Raw genomic sequence first — 24,716 nt, 5'->3', positions numbered from 1 at the left:
TTATCCAGCATGACAATTCAAACGCATCGATTCTTTTTGTGCTCAGCCTTCTCTATGGTCCAACTCTCGTATCCGTACACGACTATTGGAAAAACCACATCTTTGGTTTTTGGAACTTTGTAGGCAAAACGATGTCTTGGCTTTTTTATATAGGAGATGTTGGATAACTCTCTGTTCCCTGGACCTCTTCTCTTCCTACCATTCACTTGACCTTCCCCACATACCCCCATATCATACATGTCAAGTTCTTTCCCACCTCAGGGCCTTTGCACTGGCCTGAAACTCCCTCCCTTAGACCTCTGTGGGGTTGGCTCCTTCTTGTCATTCAACGATTAGTTTAAATGTCACCTCTTCAGTAAGGCCAACCTGGCCACCTTCGAAACTCCTCCACTGCTCGCCTCCCACCCAGATCCTTGCTCCCTGGCAACTTATTTGCTTCCTTCTCATCACTCATCACAAGTTATAATTATCTTTGTTGTTTTTCTGTTTATTTATTTGCATTCTTGCTTTTCCCATCTCGAATGCAATTCCATGAGGACACAGGCCTCTTTTGCTTTAACCACTGCTGTGCTCCCAGCTTCTAGAACCATGACCAACACAGGTATTTATGAATTAATGAAAGAAAGAATACACACATGAATAGAATTCATAGACATTTTATCCTTATTCTCAGAGTGGATTTCATGGCTGGGAATGGTGAGAGGGCACAGTTCTAAGGTGGGGAAAAAAGATATTTTCTTCAGAAAAGCAAGAAGAATACAAACGTCTGACTAGATTTAGGAGAAACAATCATTGCATGATCTGTCACAGTTTGCTAAGAGGTTAGTTTCCCTTGCCTACTTCCCTTTCAGCTCACCTCACTGCCAAGTTCATCTGTGGGTTCCATGCACACCCCTGAGTCAGGGCTTCAACGGCTGAAACTACCTGAAGGTGATCAGAGCTGATGTGACATCTTCTGGGCAGGAAAGGAAGGTTTAATCTCTAGCAGCCACTCAGTTGAGCAGTGAGAGCGTGTGGACTCCAGACACTCGAGTGTAGAACTATGGGCATTTAGGGCTTAATTTTTCTTTCCTAAAATTTTTTTCTCTTTCATGTTTGTAGATAGGTAATATATGCCCTTCTACATCTGATACAATACAGAGTTTAAAAAATGATGCCTCACCAGATCCTTGTGTGTCCTTCCAAAGGTAGTCTATGCATTATAAGCATATATATATATATATATTGTATTTTATTTAAAAATATAAATGATTAACACATTCTGTACATTATTTTGCAAACTGATTTTTAAAATTAACTATATGTTTGAAAACCATTCCGTATCAGTGCATAAAAAGTCCAATCTTTTTACCAGCTGCATAGCCTTCTGACATTTGGGTATTTACTATTAGTTCTCTACTGATGTATGTTTGGTTGTTTCCAATCTTGTACTATTAGAAATAGTGTCTTATGAATATTATACATTTGTTTTCTGGATGGATGGTGTATCTGTGGGGTAAATTCCTTAAAAAAATGGAATTTAAGGGACAAAAGATAGCACATTTAACATTTGGTAGTGGTTACCACTCTGTTTCTATGTTCTGATAACTCTACTAGAAATCTTTGTGTATGTTGGCTATTCTTTCCACCCCAATCCTGAAACAAGAGTGAAGGAGAGACCATTCACTATTTAAATAGGTAACATTTTAGAGGTATGTTAGTTGTGAGACTTTGAGTTGTAGGCAACAGAAATCAATTCTGGATAGCTAATTTTTTTTTAAAAGAAGACATTTGTTGGAAGCATACTGGGGCATCTCATGGAATCCATGAAGCTGTTGAACTGTGACACTCGGGGACCAAGACCAAGAAATGGGACCACCCTGGAGACCTCTGCAAATCGTCCTCAGAGCCCCTCTGCTCCCTGGCTTTGAATATCTCAGCCCAGAATTTTTAGTCTATCAGATGATTGGTCTGGTGAGGCCAGGAGCTGTCCCTGAATTAATTAGTAATAGGATATGGGTCCTGTTGGGCAGGTCTGGTTTTATGCCCAAAGATGGAGGTGAATTTGTGAGCTGGGCAGCCACTGCAAGAGGTATGTGGTTCCGCAGAATCAAATAACAATCCTGTATCAACTGATCTAGTCACTTTGTACCAAAGTGCACAGGTGGTGGGGCAGTGCCCGTGGGTAGGGGATTTCTTTAAGAGTATTGCTTATGCTTATCAGAATTTGAAATAATAAAGGGATGATCTCTTCCTTTTGAGTCGTCAAGTCCTTGTCTTTGCATGCATGCTCAGTGATGTCTGACTCTTTGTAGTCCTAGCCCACCAGGCTCCTCTGTCTATGGGATTTTTTTTAGGCAAGAATATTGGAGCGAGTTGCCATTTTCTCCTCCAGGGGTTCTTCCTGACCCAGGGATCGAACCTGCATCTCCTGTGTCTCCTGCACTGCAGATGGATCCTTTAGCCACTGAGCCATCAAGAGTGACTGGCAACTCTGGCGATTGGACTTGCTGATCAGGAAAGTTGATCAGTACTGTTGCATTGTGTTAAGAAGAAGCCATCAGTACTCATGGGCATTAGTTGTCTAAGAAGAAATGTGCTATACTGGAGCACTTAGTATTCTACAAAAGACAAAAGCAAATGAACCTAAAAGGCACCCTCACTTCTGATAATCACATGAGGTAAAGAAGACCAGAGTCTGGAGCCTGGGTTGACCCATTGCTGTGAAAACTTTTCTGACACCTGACCTGTTGCTTTCCCAGCCCCAGGCTTCCCTGGAGTGAGGAAATAGGTTAGAGATGATGATGGATGGGTTGTGAAAATGGTCGTAGTTCTTTACTCCCTCCCCTTCCCGAAGCTGCCCTTTGCCACATGATCTTGCAGCTCCTTCCATCAATTAGTGGAGTACATTTCTCCACCATTTGAATCTGGTTGGTTGTATGACTTGGTTTGGTTATTAAATGTGATGGCAGCAACATCTTGGACCAGCTCAAAGCCAGCTGACTCCTAAGTATGTGAGAGACCCAGATAAGATTAGAGTCAGACATGACTTAGTGACTGAACAACAAGATGGAAAGATTCCTAGTTGGGGCTTTTCACTGAGAATAACAACTGAAATATGTTGAATGAACTTGTATCCTGGTCAGATTCAGGGATTTAAGGCATACAAATCTGTGGATCTCTTTTGAAAATGTAAGTTCAGTTCCACCAGACAACTCTCCAGTCTTCAAGATGTATGACTCCTTAGAAGTCACAAAGATAGAGAATAAGGTTGTTAGCCATCATTTGTCATGTCCACATGTCCAGATGGAGCCAAATAGCTGCTTTCCTCCAGCCAATCAGCTCTATTTTTTTCTCCTTTAATTTCAAGTTCACTACGTATAGATATCCTGTCATCTCATAAGACAATGATCTCGTAAGTTCTAGGGGAAGAGAAGGTTGGTTCAAGCTGGGTTCTCGGAGGCCTTTAATTTCAAAGAAGTTTTTGTCCTGAAAAATCTGTTTTTCTAAGTCTTTTTCACAGCCTGGACCCTCACCTACATTTGTTTGAATCACAGTTCGAAACATCCCCTGACCTGGTTGAATTTCTCCCTGTGTTTGTTGTAAAGGAAAGTGGGGTGCAAGACATTGCCTTATCATCTGTCAACTATTGACCTCTATCTCTTTCTTTTATCAGAGATGCCTATCTATGGGAAGTGAATTCAGGTTCTGAGTGTATCTTAGACTTCCCAAAGCCCTTAATGCCATTGGTAGATTTCCACCAGTTCTTGTGGACTGACTACTAAGTAAAAGTCTCAGATCGGTAGACCTGGTGCCAGTTGGCGAAAATTTGGCCCCAAAGTCTATAACCTTTGTAGGGTGTGAGAGAATTTCCAAAACAGCCCCAACTTTCAGAATCCCAGAGTAGGAAAGTTCTGGGCCAGGTGGAGCAGGATTTAGATTAGAAAATGATAAGAATTTGCACTCCACGCAAGTACCAAAGGGACTGACATAAACCCCATACGTGGGTCAGGTCATTGCCCTTCTCAAAGCCTTTTGGGGTCTCTGCTCATCATTATGGAAGTCTTCCATCATTTGATGGCCATGGACCAGGCGCTGGGTCCACGCTTTGCTCATTGTGTATACTTAGTACCTAGCAGACTGCTTTACACACAGCATGTGCTCAACAAGTGCTCTTTGGGGGAATAAACGGTCAATCAAGGCCCATTTAGTCCCATCTCCTACAATACCTCTGTCTAAACATGGTCCACAAAATATAACATATCATTTGATTAAAGATGATGGAAAAAGTGGCAAAGGTGGGTACTGATCACATATGCCCACAACCAACAGAAGGCTCATTTTGGACCTGGAAGTCTTCCTTAAGTGATCAGAATGACATCGGTAACATCAATAATGAGCATGATGCCAGTATCAAGTAAACGATATTCCCAAGTTCAAATGCCAAGTAACATGTAGCAAAATTTAATAGTTATTTGTGGTTCTTCAGACCAACTCCAAATTTTGGATCTTTAACCCTATTATCCAAAAATTTCACTGGAAATAATGGACATGATGGCAAAAAAAGGAATGTATTGCTTTACCACCAGATTTTATTAGCAGTAAGATTCAGTATTCACATGGCCGGAGTTCCTAACATGGGTTGAGGGTGAGCAGAACCTCTTCTCTCACAGTGTCTTGGCTACAGAAGTCAAACCTGGGGAGAGAAAACAAGACGTCAGCTCTTCCTGGCACACAGCTGGTGTGTCACGTGTGATGACAGCCTCTTCTCTGCCTCTTCTCAGTCTGAGTGAATGTGACACCTTGTGCCTGAGACTAGATACTGGCTGAGGGAATACCTCTTGGGTACAAAGGACTGCATTTTCCTTTCCAGTTTTATGCCGTGACTATGCAATAGCAGACAGAAAAGATATTATCAGACTCTCAAAGGACAGGGAAGATCTACCAGTCACATCCCTGGAGGACCTACTAAATACGGCATGTTGTCCATGAATGCAGTGAGGAAGAAGAGGGTTGGCAGCATGACAAGAAATCAGCTACAGTTTTAATAAAAAGGAAAAAGAAACAAGCCAAAGTAAAAATCCTGAGGTCCTGGTATTACATTGGCCAGGTGTTCTTATTGTAATTCAATATTCGACTGAAATGATAATTTTACTCATTAAGACTGAATGATACTTAGGAGGCACATTTTTTTACTGGGGTGGGTTGCCATGCCCTCCTCCAGAGGATTTTCCCATCCCAGGGATTGAACCCGGGTCTCCTGCTTTGCAGGCAGATTCTTTACCATCTGAACCAGCAGGGATGTCCAACAAAATACATAAGCATATGTAAATGCCTGAGGCATAAAACATGCTCAGCAAAGACTCTTTCTCTTCATCTTCATTTTCTTCCCTGTAATTTAATGGCTAGCAGATGTGCAAATAGCAAATTAAAGGTTAAAAACTAATCTCAAAAGTGTCACAAGAAACAAAGAGCACACAATAAATATCGATAAAGTTGAATTGAATTTGTTTTGGGGTAGTGAAGAATTTGCTGAAGTCAGATTTCTTGCCCCTGAATTGTGGCTTTGAGACTTCATTGAACTATTTGTAAAATGAGGATATTAGTAGCACTTACCTCCCATTACCACTATCAAGAGCGTAACATAACCATTATTTTGAAATGTTTCTCCTGTCCGTTGCCATCTCTCCTTCCCATCCTATTTCACTCACAGCCCTGGCTAGTTTCCTCACACAAGTGTGGTGATCAGCAATCTGCTGAGTATTTAAGGAAATTTTCCAGCTCTCTGAGATTCCCTCTCTGTAGCTTTCTCCTTGCTGGTACTCAGTCCTATGAAATCTACTTGTCTTGGATTTTCTGGATTCTCAGATCTGTTTCTTCAGGTCAGGTAGTGGGCTCTGCCTGAATTTTCCCTCTTTGTGGGACATCCTGGTTACTTGCTTAAGGCTGTAAGCCAGGACAATTTCAAGACTACACTATTTGTTTATCATCTCTCAGCAATCACTTTCCTTTGTTGCCTAATGTTCAGTATCTTAAAAACTGTGGTTTGATATATTTTGTCTGAATTTCTGTCTGTTTCAGTGGGAAGGTAAATCTGGTCTCTTGTGTCTCCATCTTTGTCAGAAGCAAAAGCTTCTCATTGGACTTACAGGACGACTGAATGATATGATGGAAGAAGCCACATAGCTCTGTACCTCGGAATGGGGCGTTATACTCAATACACTGGACTGATATTAGTACTTTTATGAGTATCGTCATCCTCAACTCACTGTTTCTGGTGATTCCCTATGGTAAATGTCCTTTGATTCACGCACACTCCAATCTTGATTAGAACCAAGGGTTGATCTTTGTCTTCACTAAAAGGGCCAATGATACAGGACAACCTATTTGTGTTCTTTGATACACTGCATGTTTTCCTGGTAATGGCAGTGGCGATTTGGTGAATCCAGGAAGTTTGGGGAAGATACTCATATTGAGCATACACATAGCACAAAGCACAACTGCTAAATGAAACCAACCTGTTCACGTCAGGCTCATGAAACAAGATTCTCAAGCTAACACTTAATTTGTATCAGATCACACAGTGAAAGCGAAAGCCACTCAGCAGTGTCTGACTCTTTGTGATCTGTAGAGTCTATGGGATTCTCCCAGCCAGAACACTGGAGTCGGTAGCTGTTTCCTTCTCCACCAGGGATCGAACCCAGGTCTCCCGCATTGCAGGCAGATTCTTCTGAGCTACCAGAGAAGCCCATACGGTCATCCACAAATCTATTAAAGTTGTTTTCCTAAAGTTCTACACTTTCTCCCAAAGAAATAAAAGGTGTTAGGGAGCAGCTACTGCTGAGACAGAGGAGAACCACTGCAGATCATTTAACTTAGAGTTGCTTTTCAGTGGGAGTAGAATTACAATTGTAACAGTGCTTCCGAGCTCTTCGGATGTCTGTTACTTACACTTGTCCATCATTTGCTTCCACGCTGATCTTGGATGCTCCCACTTTGGGTAGAGTTGGGTTGATCACATTGTTGTACCAAAGAAATTTAACCTTCTGCAAAACTCCAACTTCCACATCGGAGTCAAATTCATTGGATTCAGTACTGTCTGGTTTGAGAGTACCGCTTGGGAGTGAAGTTAAACACACACATGAACATACATAAACATACATACATATATGTATTTGTTTCTAAAACCAGCTTACAGTGTATCTCTAGTAAGATGATTGACACTACACTTGTCAGTCTAATGGTTAAATAAACACAGACATGGATGCTCAGTCAGTGGTAGTTCATTTGCCATCTATAACTCATATTACTTTAAAGTCAGCCTTACTTTGATAAAACTTCAAACACAATCCTCCCACAATTTAATAAATGATGACATCATGATGTCATCCTTTTCCCGTTGTTTCATGGGTAGAATAATGACTTAGTGATTATAAATCAGATGCCATACATCAAAATAAATAACTGTGGTTTTCTCAGGAAATAGTAGGGGAAAAAACTTAGGAACCAGAATTCTAAAACATATTAAGGTACAAGGGTGAAATAATATCTTCCTTTTAATGACACATGGCAGTTCTATAATTCTGAAGGGGTTCAGAGCAAGTCTCTCCAGAATGTGCCACTTTGGCAGGTGGACTATTTTGAGCTGAAGAAAATCAAGATTCGTCAGATTCAATAACTTCTACTTTTCCCTTACCTGCCTAAAAGGATTTAGGTAGAAGGCCTGGTTCAGGAAGAGAAATATCGCCTGAGATAAGTACAAGGAATATGGCCTGGGTGTGACAAGCTGGCAGGGAGCTCGGTGGGCCTGGCGATCCAAATTCCTCTCCATGTCCCGCTGTCTCTGCCTGGCACAGCAAGCCTTTGTTCACCAAATATTCGGTCTTCCCATCTTCCTTTCTCCCCTTTCAAGTCCCAGACCCCTGCTCCCTTCTCCTTAGCTCAGAGTGGCATATAAGCCTCAATTGTTTGGTTGTAGGTCTCATATTACAGGAGCCCCATATGTACATGATTAAATTAGCTTTTCTCCTGTTATCTGCCTATGTTAATTTTATTACTAGACTAGCCAAAGAGCCAAGAAAGGTAAAGCAAAAAACTTTCTTTCCCTGCATTCTCACATGGTAATGAATAAACTCTTATGTCCATTACATACCTTATATGTGTGAAGGATTCCAATATTTAAGGAGCTGAGAGTTTACTTACTTGAAAATTTCGTACTGCTTGGAGTTTCCTTTATCTCCGAACAAAGAAACTAGTATGTGTCCTGTAACTCTCTTTCCAGACAGTGTGACATCCACCTTATACCTCCAACCTACAAAGGGGAAATATTTGCAAAATATCAACTTTTAGAAAAATTACTCCAAAAACAGGATTCCATTACTGCTGAATTTTGAATAATTTTTGTCTGGTTTTGGTAGTTCTAATCACATAGAGATGGATATTCCTTTAACTAAGTGTTCAGGGGGCTAACAATAGGGGATGGGGGAGGAACACAGACTCTTCCCAAGGTCAAAAGATTTCAAGCCAAGGGACTAAGTAATATATGTTGCTTTCAACTTTTTAACCTAACAATGTATTCAGGATCTTAGAAGAACTTTATATTAAAAGATAATGTGATATTTTCATCAGTTTATTTCATTTTTATAGATCACAGAAGTTTAGAGTACTATCATCTTTTTGTCTAAATAACCTACATTTATCTCAAATATTCTATAAGTCAACTTTCCATCATCACTGGAATTGTATTGACTTATGGTAATCATTTTATAAAACCAGTCAATAGTGAATTGCCGTTTTTTGCCACTTAGAGCTAGCCTGGGCCAAATTGGGAAGGCGATAAAATTTAGCTTTAGTTTTTATTATGCAGTTAACTCTATTAACTCCCATACAAATAGTTTTCTTCCTCTGCTACCCCAGAAAAGAAACCCAGGGTCTGTCCCCAGGCCTCACCGTTCCCACATCTTCTGATTTCCATCACCCATGAAGTCTACAATCCTGATATGTCTTGAATCTGTCACCTCCTTTCCATTTCCATAACCTCTGCTATCTCTCTCATGAGTTACTTTTCTGTTTGTAAAAAAAAATCTCATAATTTTGCACAGTTAAACTTTTAACAGAGTATGAAGAGGCTGGAGCAGAAGAAGCTTCCTGAATTCAGCACCAGTATCAATTGTGGAGAAATTTATTTTTGTATCAATTGATATCGTGCATGCATGCCTGCTCAGTTGCTCAGTTGTGTCTGACTCTTTGCCACCCCATGGATGTAGCCCACCAGGCTTCTCCGTCCATGGGATTTCCCAGGCAAGAATCCTGGAGTGGGCTGCCATTTCCTCCTGCAGAAGACCTTCCCGACCCAGGGGTGGAACCCTCATCTCTTATGTCTTCTGCATTGGCAGGTGGATTCTTTGCCATTGTGCCACCTAGGATCAGGCTCTAAATTCCACTCTGCCCCTCAAATTTAGCCATGTTTACAGTAAGCATGGCATTGAAGTGTTTTTCCATTTTGGAGAGGAGTGTTTAAAACTTTTGTACAGGAAAGCAGTTTCACACATTTCCACTGGACATGACAAAATACATAGTATTGAGAATTTGAGACAAAATAGGAACTTACGGGCAAAATTGCTGGCATCACCGGTGTTTAGATAAAATGTCTGGCCCTCTGATTTCGTTTTCCCAGGAAATCTGTCAGCATAATGACCCATCTGGGGGCAGCCTTCACTTGGACAGGGGAAACACTTGTTCTAGAGAATATAAGCAAATGATGAACAAGGATGCTCTTTTTAAAAATAGCGTACTATCTTATTCTACATATTGTTGAATTCTCAAATACTCTAATCACAATCTTGTTCTGATAGTAACAGGAGATTTGAACGGTGCCTCAACAAAGGTTAAAAATGAGTCTCATTATTTACAACAATAAATCAGCTAGTTCACTGTTGCTGCTGCTGATGCTAAGTTGCTTCAGTCCGAATCTATGCGACCCCATAGACGGCAGCCCACCAGGCTCCCCGGTCCTTGGGATTCTCCAGGCAAGAACACTGGAGTGGTTGCCTTTTCCTTCTCCAATGCATGAAAGTGAAAAGTGAAAGTGAAGTCGCTCAGTTGTGCCTGACTCTTAGCAACCCCATGGACTGCAGCCCACCAGGCTCCTCCATCCATGGGATTTTCCAGGCAAGAGTACTGGAGTGGGGTGCCATTGCCTTCTCCGAGTTCACTGCTAAATAACACGATATTAAGAAAAAAATTATAAAAGTCACTTAAGATCATTTATATATATATATATATATATATATATATATATATATATTTAGCCTTTTCTCTTTTGCCTCTCTGAAGTTGCTCCAGTTGCCCCAAGACACCCCCTCTTGTTTTAGGTGGTCAGAATTTATTTTAGAAAAGTTGAAAAGAAAGAACAAGGTGATAATCAGCTTCTGATATACAAAATAGAATCCACTGGGAAGACAACAGACTTAAAAGTCATTTTTCTCAATTTCTTTAGTTCCCACTTAGCATATCAAGGTCTGAAAGATTCAAATCTCAGAATTTTCCCAATGTGAAGGGAATTTGTTCTAGTTGGTTATTAAGACTTAGCCATGAGGTGAGGGTCTGAAGAAAATTATATCATATAGGAAAATGTCCTTTCTTTTTGGATCAAGAAACGATGGGAAGAAAAGAGGGACAGAAATGAACAGGGGGAGGTAGACAGGTAGAGAGATATAGAAATACCTACTATGAAAGGGCAAGGCTGCCCCACAGAAGAGGCAAGTGGTGAACTCCTGAATCAATGGACCAGATGGGGACTGGGCCAAATCTCAAGGTCTGCATCCAGCAAAGGGAAAAGGGAAGTCGCTCAGTCGTGTCTGACTCTTAGCGACCCCATGGACTGCAGCCTACCAGGCTCCTCAGTCCATGGGATTTTCCAGGCAAGAGTACTGGAGTGGGGTGCCATAAGGGGAAATGGAGTCAGCCCGGAAGAAATACCCAACCTGTGAGAGTGGACTTGCCCAGACATCACCTGCAGATGGCAGCAGTGAGCCCTTCAATGTGGTGGATCCCCAAGTCTTCCTTTCTGACCTTCTCACACACACACACACCATCACCACCACCACCACCAAGATCATCCTGCCCAATATCAACTTGGAGATAGGTGGCCCAAAGGCTGAGAAATCTGCGAAACTGAAAATGCTTTCCTATAAAAGTAAGCATCACTTAAAAGGACTGTTTATATTATTGAATCAGGTCAAGTTTTAACTGGATGGAATTTAAAGCTTCTGTGTTTGTTTTCCCCATTACCTAGAAAACGGGGGTTTGGGAAGAAAATAAAATAAAGAAGCCAGGATGTTCTTGTACATGCAAGCTATATTGTAAATAAAATATGTACCCATCTTCTTTCCCTTACACATAAGAGCTAACATTTGTTGAGTGTTAATTATTATACCTTAGGTTCTGGACTAAGTAATTAGAACATGTTATCTCATTAATTCCTCCTACCACATACATGGAATTTACCATTTTATTTACATTTTAAAATGAAGAAAGTGATTTAGAGAAGTTGAATGTTTTGCCCCAAATCATTCACCTTTTTAACTGTGGAAGTGGGAATCAGATCCTCTCTCTTCATTGCTAAAGTATAACTGCTTGATAATTATAACTTCACCTGGCATGTTACTTTAAAATTTACATATTTAAATATGTACAAATAAACATGTACCTGTGGTACATATTAAATAACACATGGTATACATTTTTATTCAAAAAAATTATAGTGAAAGGAAAAGCAATAGTAAAAAAAAAGAAAAAGGCAATTGCTATGTTATATTCAAGATCAGGGCTTCCCAAGTGGTGCTAGTGGTAAGAAACCTGCCTGCCAATTCAGGAGACAAAAGAAACATAGTTCCTTCCATCCCTGGGTCGGGAAGATCCCCTGGAGAAGGGCATGGCCACCCACTCCAGTATTCTTGCCTGAAGAACCCCATTGACGGAGGAGCCTGGCGGGCTACAGTCTATACGGTCACAAAGACTTGGACACGACTGAAGCAACTTAGCACACAGGCACACATTCAAGATCAGATTTAAGGATCCTAACTTAGATATCCAGAGGTTACCAAAAAAGATGATGAAAAAAAACCTGGGCAATTATGTGATTGCACAGAAAGGTCCACATGCCCACAATCCTATTCCTTTGTAAGGTTAACATTTAAGACAACTTTTCCACGGTCATCAGTGTCCTGAGGCCATAGCTCAGGTTTCCAGAGATAAATTTTGGACTTCCAATTATTTTCAAAGCAAGTTTTCACATTTACTCAACACACACAGAAGTGATAAAGAACAAGGTAGACACAGCATTTCAGTTTACACATCCATCTCTCTAAAGTTCTCCCTTGCCTTATCACTATTAGAATAAACATGTATGATTGAAAGCATAAATAAGGTATCAGTCATATAGTATCATTCACTGAGTGTATACTGCATGCAGTGAACCACACCAGTCATGAGAAGTGATGGTCCCAAAATCCTTCAGGTGCAAGAAACAATGTACTTACTTCACTGAAAGCACTGTAAGAGGCACAAGGAAATCCGGCAAAGCCATCAGGGTTGAGGATGCTGTCAGCATAATACTTGTAGCTTCTTAAGTGATTACAGGCCACAAAGTCCCGCGTTCCTTTGAAATCAGACATGATTACACATCAGAGACAGATGTTATTTTTCCAAGTTAATGTCATGTTTGGAACATAGCTGTTGAATAGGTTTCTCTAATTAGTGCAAACTCCTGGCAGTCACAGAACAAAATTTATGAAGGGTTGTTATTATTTGAGATGTAATCAGAAGTTAAGATTATAATAGTTATGCCACAGATGAATGAAATGGAAAAATAACTCTAGGAAGAAAAGATCTGTCCATATAGATACAAGTATAATTTAGTAATGTATTCCCTGAGTTAGATTCTTGGAAAGTTGAATACAAGTGCATTTTCTTTCCAGTAGTCTGCTCATGTCCACTTCCCTTGGTGAAAATGTGTATCACGGGGATACAATGAAAAGTCCTTGCTTATAGAAAACGTTACACCTGTACCAAAAATACGTAGCATGTTTACCAAAAGAAAACACAGATTCTGCCCCAAGGAACTCTCCTTATGTACATAATAAATAGGTTTACCTTCCCAGATCCCATCGATGTCAACAATCTGAGACAGAGCGTTCTTCTTACATCCAGGCATTTCTTTTCCTCCATTTGGGAAGAAATCTAGGTGGCCCACAACTTGGCTCATTCCAAACCCTGAGAAATTTTAAAATATGGGAAAGTTGATGTCAACATACAGACTCAAAACACTCGAAAACGCTTAAATTCAAAAAACACTCCAGGAGGATGAATTTGAGGGACTCACCCAGGTTGGGGATCATTGGGGCAGCGTCTGTGTGAATTACATCCACAAACTGGGCATCGCTGGGGTCCAATCGGACCAATTCAGGTGTGCCCTCAAAGCAAGGCTCCGCTGGATCCAACCCTAAAACAGACAGGATGTGTCATCTCAGTGTCTGATCAGTGGACACACATGTTCGCCTCTCTCACTAGTAACACACCCGAGTGCAAGTGTAGGTGGTAATCACGAGTAGGGTGTGCAAAGAGATAAGTCAGTTCTTCTGTAATGTACCCTTTTCTGAAAGGAAATCTACATGTAATTTACTATTTGCTTTAAAGTGAATTTTCCTTGAGCCATGGAATGTTCGTGGATACTTAGTCACTGGGTCAATTCTGTCACTAGTGCGGTTACAACGAAAGAGGTCAGACTCCGGGAGATAGCACTGGACTCCTGAGAGATTTTCAGGCTAAAAGAGCCCCTGAGGGCGAGGATCTCGGCATTCACAGTCACTGGGACCACAGTTTGACACAGTGCCTGACTGAGCAGGTTCCACTGGACGTGAATGGACTGTGAAAAGGAAAGTTCTCTCCAGCAAATTAAAGAGAAATATTCCAGTTGCCCTCACCAATCCAAATATAACCAACTTATATGACGTACTAAAAAAAGAGAATCAGGAGTTGGGGACAGAGTCGGAAGATGCAAGAATAAGTAATCATTCCCTGAAATAGTCACCTCTCAGATCCAGGAAAGCAAAGTCTTTCTTAGAAAGTTACAAGGTTTTTGCAGGACCTGGGTACCCAATACATGACTCCACTGGCTAAATGCAGCCAGTCTGAGATTGGTAAAATGATAGTTTTGATCTAATTGGCAGCTTGAGCTCTGGCAGCCCAGGCTCCCAGACTATCTGTCCCCACCACTTGGGTTGTGGTTGATGAGGATTGGAATAATTACCAATTGCTGTGAAGCAGAATATAACTAATTAATACATTTTTGATCTCTTTGGGTTTAATTCTATTTATTCTATTATTTATGCTATTTATTTTATCCACTAAACTCATCCTTTGTGAATATCTGACAAAGAGAAAATAGATACGAATAAGACCGCCAGATGTTAAGTCACATGTGAATATTTATATGCTAAACAGGGCTCTGTAGACCAAAGATCAGTATTAATAAACAATTAATAAGGTCTCAGAATGCACTCAGAGAAGGAAATGGCACCCCACTCCAGTACTCTTGCCTAGAAAATCCCATGGATGGAGGAGCCTGGTGGGCTGCAGTCCATGGGGTCACCAGGAGTCGGACATGACTGGGCGACTTCACTTTCACTTTTCACTTTCATGCATTGGAGAAGGAAATGGCAACCCTCTCCAGTGTTCTTGCCTGGAGAATCCCAGGGACAGGGGAGCCTGGTGGACTGCCGTCTATGGGGTCGCATAGAGTCGGACACGACTGAAGCGACTTAGCAGCAGCAGCAGCAGCAGAACACACTGATTTCTCTGATCCTGTGACCTAATTCGGAAAATGTAAAAACTTGTCTCCTCAGGTAAAAATCAGGCCTCTCTGTCAAATTTCTATCCTTGTAGACCCCATATAGGCTTCACCTGGTCCAATTTTGCAGCTTTTTACTGTTTTGACCTACCCGTGATACGTCCAATAGCCCCATTGGTCCTCCTTCCTGCCTCCCCAGCAGCGTGGGCACCCAGACTGTGGCCAATGATGTGGACATCAGAAAGCGAGTATTCAAATGATGACTGTTGAAAAGAAAACTCCTTCAGAATGTTTTCAAATTGGCAAAATTCAAGACAGGCAGAAAAGAGAGAGCTCTGAAAACTCAACTTTTAAGAAGACATGCTGCCCCTTCCAAGCAATCGATTTTCAGGGATTATGTTCATTTATAATAGAAAATGGTGATAGTTTAGTACTTAAACTGGTGGAAGTAGTACTCTCTTTTACTGTTTCACTACATAGAGGAAACCTTTGATGGTATAAGGACTTGTTGTCCTGAGGGGATGAAGCAAGTATTTGGATTAGAAAGTAATAATGGCATCACTGACTTGATGGGCGTGAGTCTGAGTGAACTCCGGGAGTTGGTGATGGGCAGGGAGGCCTGGCGTGCTGCGATTCATGGGGTCGCAAAGAGTCGGACACGACTGAGCGACTGAACTGAACTGGATGATTCTTTAACACATGATGTTGGGAAAACTGGACGGTTACATGCAAAAGAATAAAACTGGACCACTGTCTTAAACCATACACAAAAGTAAACTCAAAATGGATTAAAACTTAAATGTAAGACCTGAAACCATAAAACACCCAGAAGAAGCATCGGAAGTACATTCTTTGACATCCATCTTAGCAATATTTTTTTGGATGTGTCAAAAGCAAGCAAAAGAAACAAAAGCAAAAATAAACAAACAGAACTAATCAAACCGAAACACTTTTTCACAGTGAAGGAAACCATCACAAACCAAGAAGGCAACTTATTAGATGGGAGAAGATATTTGCAAATTATATATTCCATAAGAGGCTGACATTCAAAACAGACAAAGAGCTCACATAACTCAATATAAAAAACCCAAATAATCTGATTAAAAAATGAAGGGAGGACCCAAATAGACATTCGAAGTCGGACATACAGATAGCCAACAGATGGATGAAAAGACCTTCAACATTACTAATCATTTAGTTCAGTTCAGTTCACTCACTCAGTCATGTCTGACTCTTTGCAACCCCATGAACTGCAGCATGCCAGGCCTTCCTGTCCCTCACCAACTCCAGGAGCTTACTCAAACTCATGTCCATCAAGTCGGTGATGCCATCCAGCCAACTCATCCTCTGTCATCCCCTTCTCTTCCTGCCTTCAGTCTTTCCCAGCATCAGGGTCTTTTCAAATGAGTTGGTTCTTCACATCAGGTGGCCAAAGTATTGGAGTTTCAGCTTCAGCATCAGTACTTCCAGTGAATATTCAGGACTGATTTCCTGTAGGATTGACTGGTTGGATCTCCTTGCAGTCAAGGGACTCTCAAGAGTCTTCTCCAACACAGCAGTTCAAAAGCATCAATTCTTTGGTGCTCAGCTTTCTTTATAGTCCAACTCTCACATCCATACATGACTACTGGAAAAACCATAGCTTTGACAAGATGGACCTTTGTCGGCAAAGTAATGTCTCTGCTTTTAAATATGCTGTCTAGGTTGGTCATAGCTTTTCTTCCAAGGAGCAAGCATCTTTTAATTTCATGTCTGCAGTCACCATCTGCAGTGATTTTGGAGCCCCCCAAGATAAAGTCTGTTTCCTTTGTTCCCCATCTATTTGCCATGAAGTGATGGGACCAGATGCCATGATCTTAGTTTTCTAAATGCTGAGTTTTAAGCCAACTTTTTCATTCTCCTCCTTCACTTTCATGAAGAGGCTCTTTAGTTCTTTACTTTCTGCCATAAGGGTGGTGTAATCTGCATATTTGAGGTTATTGATATTTCTCCCAGCAATCTTGATTCCAGCTTGTGCTTCCTCCAGCCCAGCGTTTCTCATGATGTACTCTGCATATAAGTTAAATAAGCAGGGTGACAATATACATCCTTGACCTACTCCTTTCCTGATTTGGAACCAGTCTGTTGTTCCATGTCCAGTTCTAACTGTTGCTTCTTGACCTGCATACAGATTTCTCAGGAGGCAGGTCACGTGGCCTGGTATTCCCATCTCCTGAAGAATTTTCCACAGTTTATTGTGATCCACACAGTCAAAGGCTTTGGCATAGTCAATAAGGCAGAAGTAGATATTTTTCTGGAACTCTCTTGCTTTTTTGATGATCCAACGGATGTTGACAATTTGATCTCTGGTTCCTCTGTCTTTTCTAAATCCAGCTTGAACATCTGGAAGTTCATGGTTCATGTACTATTGAAGCCTAGCTTGGAGAATTTTGAGCATTACTTTGCTAGTGTGTGAGATGAGTTCAATTGTGCGGTACTGTGGCCACTTCTGACTGAAAAAGGTTACTAATCATTCAGTTCAGTTTAGTTCAGTTCAGTCACTCAGTCGTGTCTGACTGTTTGCGACCCCATGAACTGCAGCACACCAGGCCTCCCTGTTCATCCCCAACTCCTGGAGTTCACCCAAACTCACGTCCATCAAGTCAGTGATGCCATCCAGCCATCTCATCCTCTGTTGTCCCCTTTTCCTCTTGCCCCCAATCCCTCCCAGCATCAGAGTCTTTTCCAATGAGTCAACTCTTCGCATGAGGTGGCCAAAGTACTGAAGTTTCAGCTTTAGCATCATTCCTTCCAAAGAAATCCCAGGACTGATCTTCAGAATGGACTGGTTGGTTCTCCTTGCAATCCAAGGGACTCTCAAGAGTCTTCTCCAACACCACAGTTCAAAAGCATCAATTCTTCAGCAGTCAGCTTTCTTCACAGTCCAACTCTCACATCCATACATGACCACAGGAAAAGCCATAGCCTTGACTAGACGGACCTTTGTTGGCAAAGTAATGTCTCTGCTTTTGAATATGCTATCTAGGTTGGTCATAACTTTCCTTCCAAGGAGTAAGCGTCTTTTAATTTCACGGCTGCAATCACCAAATAAAGTCTGACACTGTTTCCACTGTTTCTCCATCTATTTGCCACGAAGTGATGGGACCGGATGCCATGATCTTCGTTTTCTGAATGTTGAGCTTTAAGCCAACTTTTTCACTCTCCTCTTTAACTTTCATCAAGAGGCTTTTTAGTTCCCCAAGGCCAGGGGCAGCGGCCGGGAAGAGCTACCCCACATCCAAGGAGCGGTGGCCTCGCGGGGGCAGGAGGGCCGAGAGGAGCTACTCCATGTTACAGGTCAGGAGGGGTGGCGGTGAGGAGATACCCCTCGTCCAAGGTAAGGAGCAGCGGCTGCACTTTGCTGGAGCAGCTGTGAAGAGATACGCCATGTCCAAGGTAAGAGAAACCCAAGTAAGACGGTAGGTGTTGCAAGAGGGCATCAGAGGGCAGACACACTGAAACCATAATCACAGAAAACTAGTCAGTCTACTAATCATTCAGTTCAGTCGCTCAGTCGTGTCTGACTCTTTGTGACCCCATGAATCGCAGCACACCAGGCCTCCCTGTCCATCACCAACTCCCGGAGTTCACCCAAACTCACGTCCATCAAGTCAGTGATGCCATCCAGCCATCTCATCCTCTGTCGTCCCCTTCTCCTCCTGCCCACAATCCCTCCCAGCATCAGAGTCTTTTCCAATGAGTCAACTCTTTGCATGAGGTGGCCAAAGTACTGGAGTTTCAGCTTTAGCATCATTCCTTCCAAAGAAATCTCAGGGCTGATCTCCTTCAGAATGGACTGGTTAGGGAAGTGCAAATCAAAACTACAGTGAGACAATACCTCATACTTGTCAGAATGGCTATTATCAAAAAGACAATAGATACTGAGTGTTGGCAAGGATATGGAGAAAAGGGAATCCTCAAGTATGTCAGTGAATGGACATAGGGAATGTAAATCGATACAGCCACTATGGAAAATAGTATGGAGCTTCTTTAAAAAATTAAATACAGAACTATCATACGGTCCAGCAATTCCACTTCTGGGTACTGTTTCTAAGAAAATGAAAACATGATTTCCAAAAGATATATGCGTTCCTATGTTCATTGCAGAATTATTTACAATAGCCAAGCTATGGGAGCAACCCAAGAGTCTATCAACAGGTGCATAAAGAAGATGTAGTACAGACATACTGTGTTTCATTGAGCTTTGCTTTATTGTGTTTCACAGATGCTGTGGTTGTTTTTTGTTTGTTTGTTTTTTACAAGCTAAAGGATTCTGGCAACTCTGCTTTGAACAAGTCTAACTGCATCATTTTTCCAACAGCATTTGTTCACTTTGTGTTTCTGTGTCACTTTTTGGTAATGGTCAGAATATTTCAAAATTTTTATTATTATAGTATTTCTTATGGTGATCAGTGACCTTTGATATTACTACTGTAATTGTTTTGGGGTGCCACAAACCATAGTCATGTGGATGGTGAATTTAATCAATAAATGTTCTGCTGTATCCACGAACCAGACATTGCAATTATATATACTGGCACATGAAACTATTGGAATATTGTGTGTCAACTTTACTTCAGTTTTTAAAAAAAGTAAAAGAAAAAAAAGAGAGAAAAGAAAAGAATAATGAAAGCAATTACTTAAGCTTTTTCAAGTTTCATATTTTCTAAGTTTTTAGTTAGCAAATCAGGTTAACTTGTTATCACTGTGCTTCTCTTCAAACAAACAAACAAAACCCCTAGTTTAATTATCATGTCAACTTGGCTTAATAATTGGTTATGTTAAAAAAACTAACAGTGGAATTCAGTAGATAGACCTTACCTGGTTTGCTTGAATAATAGCACTTAAAATTAGTTTAATTTCAACTTAATGGGCGATGAATTGATGAAGTTCAAATTGATTTAATTGATGAAGCTTAAATCAAGATTCTTTTTTTTTTTTGCATTTTTCTCTTCAATCAAGGAGAATGCAGCTCTCAGTAGAAAAATATTTTATCAATTCTCATACATGCAGCAATTTGGGGGGAAGAGAATTCAGACAGCCATGTGCATGGGCTTTTATGTAACCCAGAGTTCGTTACCTTAAGAACATCCACTAAATACGCCACCTCCGCACCCACGATCCGGATGTTCTGTGTGGCTTGTGTGTATCCTGTGTGGGAGCCGTCTTTCCAGTCCACACAGATGCAGTTCACGCTTTCCACGCTGAACAGGTTCTGGTGGGAGGGACACCGTAAATTGGTAAACAATTCAGGATCTTAACTAACTCCTAATTAACACTCTGGAACTCTAGGATCAACTCTCTTCTTGACCTACACAATATCATGCTCACTTTTTAACCCGAAGTCAGTAAACAAAACTTCTGTTACAGTTACAGAATACTTTTTAAAGCTTAACACTGGCTCTAAACTAGAGATTTGGCCATAATGGGAAATGGATTCTTGGGATGTCTACACAACAGATGCATGGATGTTTGTTTTGGGGAAAGGTGCATAAAATGTGGTACAGTGGTTTGTCTCATTAGCGCATCATCAGCTTCACAAGACTACATTGTCTCTTACTAGAATGCACCCCAGGACATCACCTGTCTTGTCCACTGATGTATCTTCAGTGCCTCAGACAGTTCCTGGCATATAGTAGGTATTCAATAAATATTTACTAAATAATGGAATAAGTGAAAGACTGTGTCAGGGCCCTTTAAATAAAGATATTGAAGGCAAATGAATAGGCTTTTCCATGATAGAAAGATAAATCTAAGTTTTTGTATGAATGTGTTTTATTGTACATCACTGAAGTTATTTCACATAAAAATACAACCTTCCAGATATCTACTGGATGTGAGGATCAGTGATAGTTTCATGAATGCTGGACTTGGCAGAAATTTTGTTTATTTGTGTATGTATTTATGCATATCCTCACCTTTTTGCCAAGAAGAACTTGAGAATGAAGCAATCTTAGAATCCATCTCCAACTCTTTCATTTTACAGAGAGTAAAATCCAAAGAGGGGCAACAATTTGCTAGTGTCCTGGTTAGCCGAGGATAGAGTCAGAACTGGAATTTAGGGCATTTGTTCTTCTAATTTAACCTACTCACTCCTCCATCTTGATGCCCAAAGTCAATCAAATGCAAGAAAAACACAGCTGCCTTTGGGATCTCAAAAATAAACTATACATATATATATCTGAAAATCTACATACCTTTGGAGCTGAGAATGGTAAACTTATCTTTTCTTCACTGTAGTATATAAATCTATTACTTACCCTCCCTCCTCCCCCAGCTCAATAATCAACTATAAAGTATTTTAGAAGACAAGTTGTGGCCTTACTGATTATTTCTAATCTTAACTGCCTTCAGGATCAGTCAAAACTCTCTTGAAGTTAATTCAGCCTTTAATTTGAGTCATAGACAGGCCTGAAATAAGACCTCTAAAGAAAAGACTGCATCTTGGTGCCACAGTTGGCCACAAAAGCTTGATGAAGAAATGAATCAACAATAATGTTCCTCCAGCACTAGCAGTTACTCAGAAAATGTACTCTGTTTGATTTTCTGTCCTTTAATTCTTCATTATCACAGGGCACATAGCCAAAGACAAATTCAAGAAAATAGGATCACTACTGTTGAAACAACAGGAGCCAGAAATGAAAATCTACACAGTTTTTCAAGCTATCGCTACTATAGGAGATCAACGAGTAGCAAGTGAAAATCACAGGAAAATAATTAGTTTGGGCAAAATGAGTTATCTTAGTTCTTCACAGAGAAATCCAAGCCTATTGAAGAAATGAAAGCTATCGACAATGCAACAAATGCTGCATCAGTATGGCAGCATCTGTTGTGAAAATTTTGAAATATCTCTGTATTAGTTACTAAATAATCGCTACTTAGAGCCACCACATGCCTGCCAGCTTTGCTGGTCTGACCTGCACCCTGTGTCACCTCCTGAACCTCCTCTGGGAACCCCAGGCCCAGTGAGGTCAGAGGAGACTCCAACCTCCTGCTGACAGGAATCTGTCCTGACTGTTGGGGCCTTGCCTTGTTAATTACCACTCTGGAAACAACTTCCTTAATAGATTTACAGTCCCACCTTGCAAATACTCTGCAGCCAGTTTTCATCTCCCTTGTCTATGAATCCATGAATAACAAAGCGGGTTTTTCTATTTGTTTTGAAATTGGAGCTTGCGATGGTTGATTCATCTGCAACGATTTCCTGTTTGGGGGAGAAAAATGTTTAACGTCAAGTTTCTGAGAGTATCCAGTAGGGCTGCCTGTACGAGGAGGGAAGTGGCAGGTGGGAGAAGACTACTGAGTCTTGGGGTCCTTGGGAGTAAAGAGTCTCTCATTACAACCAAGCTATTTCCAAACATTACCAAGTCACTCCTTTCCAGATGTTGTAAAATTTTTGCATTTGCTCCACTTGGGTAATGTGTCTGCTATAATATTGGAGGCAGAGGATGAGATGATTAGAGAGCATCACGGACTCAAGGGACATGAATTTGAGCAAACTCCGGGAGGTGGTGAAGGACAGGGAAGCCTGGCGTGCTGCAGTCCATGAGGTCACAAAGAGTTGGACATGACTTAGAGGCTAAACAACAACACCACAATACTGGTGGTGGGGTCTTGTCTTTGACCAATGGAAAACTACATATGTATGTATTTTATAGATACAAAATATGTTAGGAGATTACACATAACATCTGGAGATTATATATAATAACCATTTTTAGAATATTGTATTAAATGCACCATAGAGGTAGAATAAGAATAATACTAAGTAAATGGATACTTTAAACAAGTTATCAAACAAGACTTTAATAAACAAGTTAGATGAAATAACACTTAAGCTCTCTGCCCTAAAAATCTCCACTGTGTGACTTGTTCTTTTCAGAAGACAAAATTCAGTATCCTTATTACATGAAACAGATGAAACTTAGTTCTGAAAACAATGAGTGTTCTTACTTGAAAGTTGTTTGGGTTCTCATTAGTGTATAGGAGGAAGCGAGTGTTGACTTCTTCTGGAGACCAAGGTAATACTTTGAGGGGTCTTTCTATAATTCCTGCCCAAGGGGAATCATCACTGAAGCAGCCAAGTCTATCGTAGCAGACTTCTTTTCCTGCAATCACACAGCAGTGTTAGTTTCGCCAGAATGCTCTTTTTAATGGTCTCCCTGCCAATGTTTGAGTTAAATTACTTTTTGTGACATGTTTTCTTCCTCCACATCCTCAGATACCTTCTTATCCACACACTCACAAAACTACTTCAACACACAACATCCCAGCTAAGGACATGCTGCTACTTCTTGTTTCTACCACGTAGGACCGCCTCACTCCCCTTCTGTCCCTGTCCGGTCCCATGCTAGGGCTTGATTAAGACTCTCAACTCAGATGTCTTCTTTGGGCCTCCGGTGCCCAAGAAAGGAGTAGCTTTGTGTCCCCAGGCCGTGGAGTAAGGGATGAAGTGCTTACCTTCTTGCAACCGTCTTCTGACTTTGGGTTTGGGGTTGAGAGCTTAAGTTTCATGCACATGTCCAAACTTTATATATCTACCTGGGTGAGTATTTAGGTCTCACCCTATTAGATATATTTAGAGACATCCTAAATTCTTGTGATGAAAAAGGCTGCTCACAAATAATCAAATATAAAGCCCATGGTGGGGCTTCTCTGGTGGCTCAGTGGTAAAGCATTCGCCTGCCAATGCAGGAGACAGGGGTTCAATCCCTGATCCAGGAAGATCCCACATGCCATGGAGCAACTAAGCCCACATGCCACAACTATTGAGCCTGTGCTCTAGAGCCCGGGAGCCACAACTCCTGAGCCCACGTACCACAAGTACTGAAGCCCCCATACTCTAGAACCCATGGTCCACAGCAAGAGAATCCACAGCAATGAGAAGCCCACACGCCACAACTAGAGAAAAGCCAGTGCAGCAACAAAGACCCGACACAGCCAAAAATTAATTAATTAATTAATCTAATTAAAATAAAAAGAAAGTCCATGGTTTGACACAACTCTGCACTTGAATGTTAACCCATAAAAGAACAACGCAAAGGAAGGGTTATCCAGGAGTTACACCATTAACAGTAGGAGTAGCAGTTGTGGGGGCTGCATTCTTGAAAACTTACTATGCGCCAGGTACAAGGCAAGATGATTTACATACATTATCATACCTACGTCTCACAATTATCTTACAGTAGGGGTGGTATTATATGCCCAGTTGACAGATGAAGATAGTGAAGCACAGAGAGGTTAAGAATTTTGCTCAGGGAATTACAGTTGTGGCTGGTGGAACCCGGGTTCAAAGTCTACACATGACTCCAAGCTAGGATTGCTAAATTTAGAAAGGAAAATCCAAGTTAAACTGGAGTTTCAGATAAACAATACATTTTTATTGTAAAAATAACAATAAATTTAAATTCTATTTTTTATAATGATAAATTTTATTATTTATATGACTGTGGCATATATTCTTGGTTTTATCTGAAATTCAATTTTAACAGGGTGTCTTAGCTTTTACCTAGCAGCCTTACTCCCAATACCTAGGCTCCTAATCATGGATCTCTCCTACTCACTTATTCCTCATCCTCATAGTGGCTTGAATTCAGCTGTTGAAGTCTTTCTTCCAAGTATTGAGCAGTAAGTCTCTTCCAGCATGACAAAAATATTTTTTCTTACCTACGACTGCTCCCAGCAACAGTGAAAGTGTCCAGATTAGCAGCATCTAAATAAAATTTTAAAATATAATTGAGTCCAGGTAAGTTTTTAAAAGACTGGCATAATACAAGTCTGAATGGGTAAATTCGAATAAACTAGACAACAAGCTTCAGACTCACCGTGGCAGTTCTGTTGAGTTCTG

At 40.9% G+C, this 24,716-nt stretch overlaps 1 protein-coding gene across 2 annotated transcripts; it reads right to left on the bottom strand.

Moving 5' to 3' along the window:
• Positions 1-4,611: 4,611 nt before the first annotated feature.
• Positions 4,612-24,581, bottom strand: LOC109579071 (pancreatic triacylglycerol lipase). Of its 2 annotated transcripts, none has more exons than XM_019988571.2 (12): positions 24,536-24,581; positions 22,808-22,977; positions 21,951-22,073; positions 19,950-20,084; positions 14,982-15,093; positions 13,364-13,483; positions 13,135-13,254; positions 12,522-12,640; positions 9,590-9,719; positions 8,182-8,290; positions 6,931-7,095; positions 4,612-4,675 (listed from the first exon to the last, which is right to left on the bottom strand). In XM_019988571.2, exons 1-12 carry the CDS (start codon positions 24,579-24,581, stop codon positions 4,612-4,614), a joined length of 1,413 nt encoding a protein of 470 aa, XP_019844130.2. The 2 variants fall into 2 exon arrangements, with proteins under 2 accessions (XP_019844130.2, XP_019844131.2); XM_019988572.2 differs by having other exon boundaries at positions 22,823-22,977.
• Positions 24,582-24,716: the final 135 nt, after the last annotated feature.

This window comes from Bos indicus, chromosome 26 (genome assembly GCF_029378745.1).
Source record: "Bos indicus isolate NIAB-ARS_2022 breed Sahiwal x Tharparkar chromosome 26, NIAB-ARS_B.indTharparkar_mat_pri_1.0, whole genome shotgun sequence".
Classification (NCBI taxonomy): Eukaryota; Metazoa; Chordata; class Mammalia; order Artiodactyla; family Bovidae; genus Bos; species Bos indicus.
The sequence above is the reverse complement of the archived record's forward strand: the minus strand, read 5'-3'. Positions and strand labels throughout refer to the sequence as shown.

What these genes read in the sequence shown, in the direction of transcription:
- LOC109579071 (XM_019988571.2), bottom strand. Translation starts at nt 24,581, where the DNA reads ATGCTGCTAATCTGGACACTTTCACTGTTGCTGGGAGCAGTCGTAG. An exon ending in CTTACAGTGCTTTCAGTGAA is followed by an intron (nt 9,720 to 12,521) that starts GTAAGTACATTG and finishes TATATTCTCTAG; the next exon opens with AACAAGTGTTTCCCCTGTCC. An exon ending in AAGCAGTACGAAATTTTCAA is followed by an intron (nt 7,096 to 8,181) that starts GTAAGTAAACTC and finishes TTCACTCCCAAG; the next exon opens with CGGTACTCTCAAACCAGACA.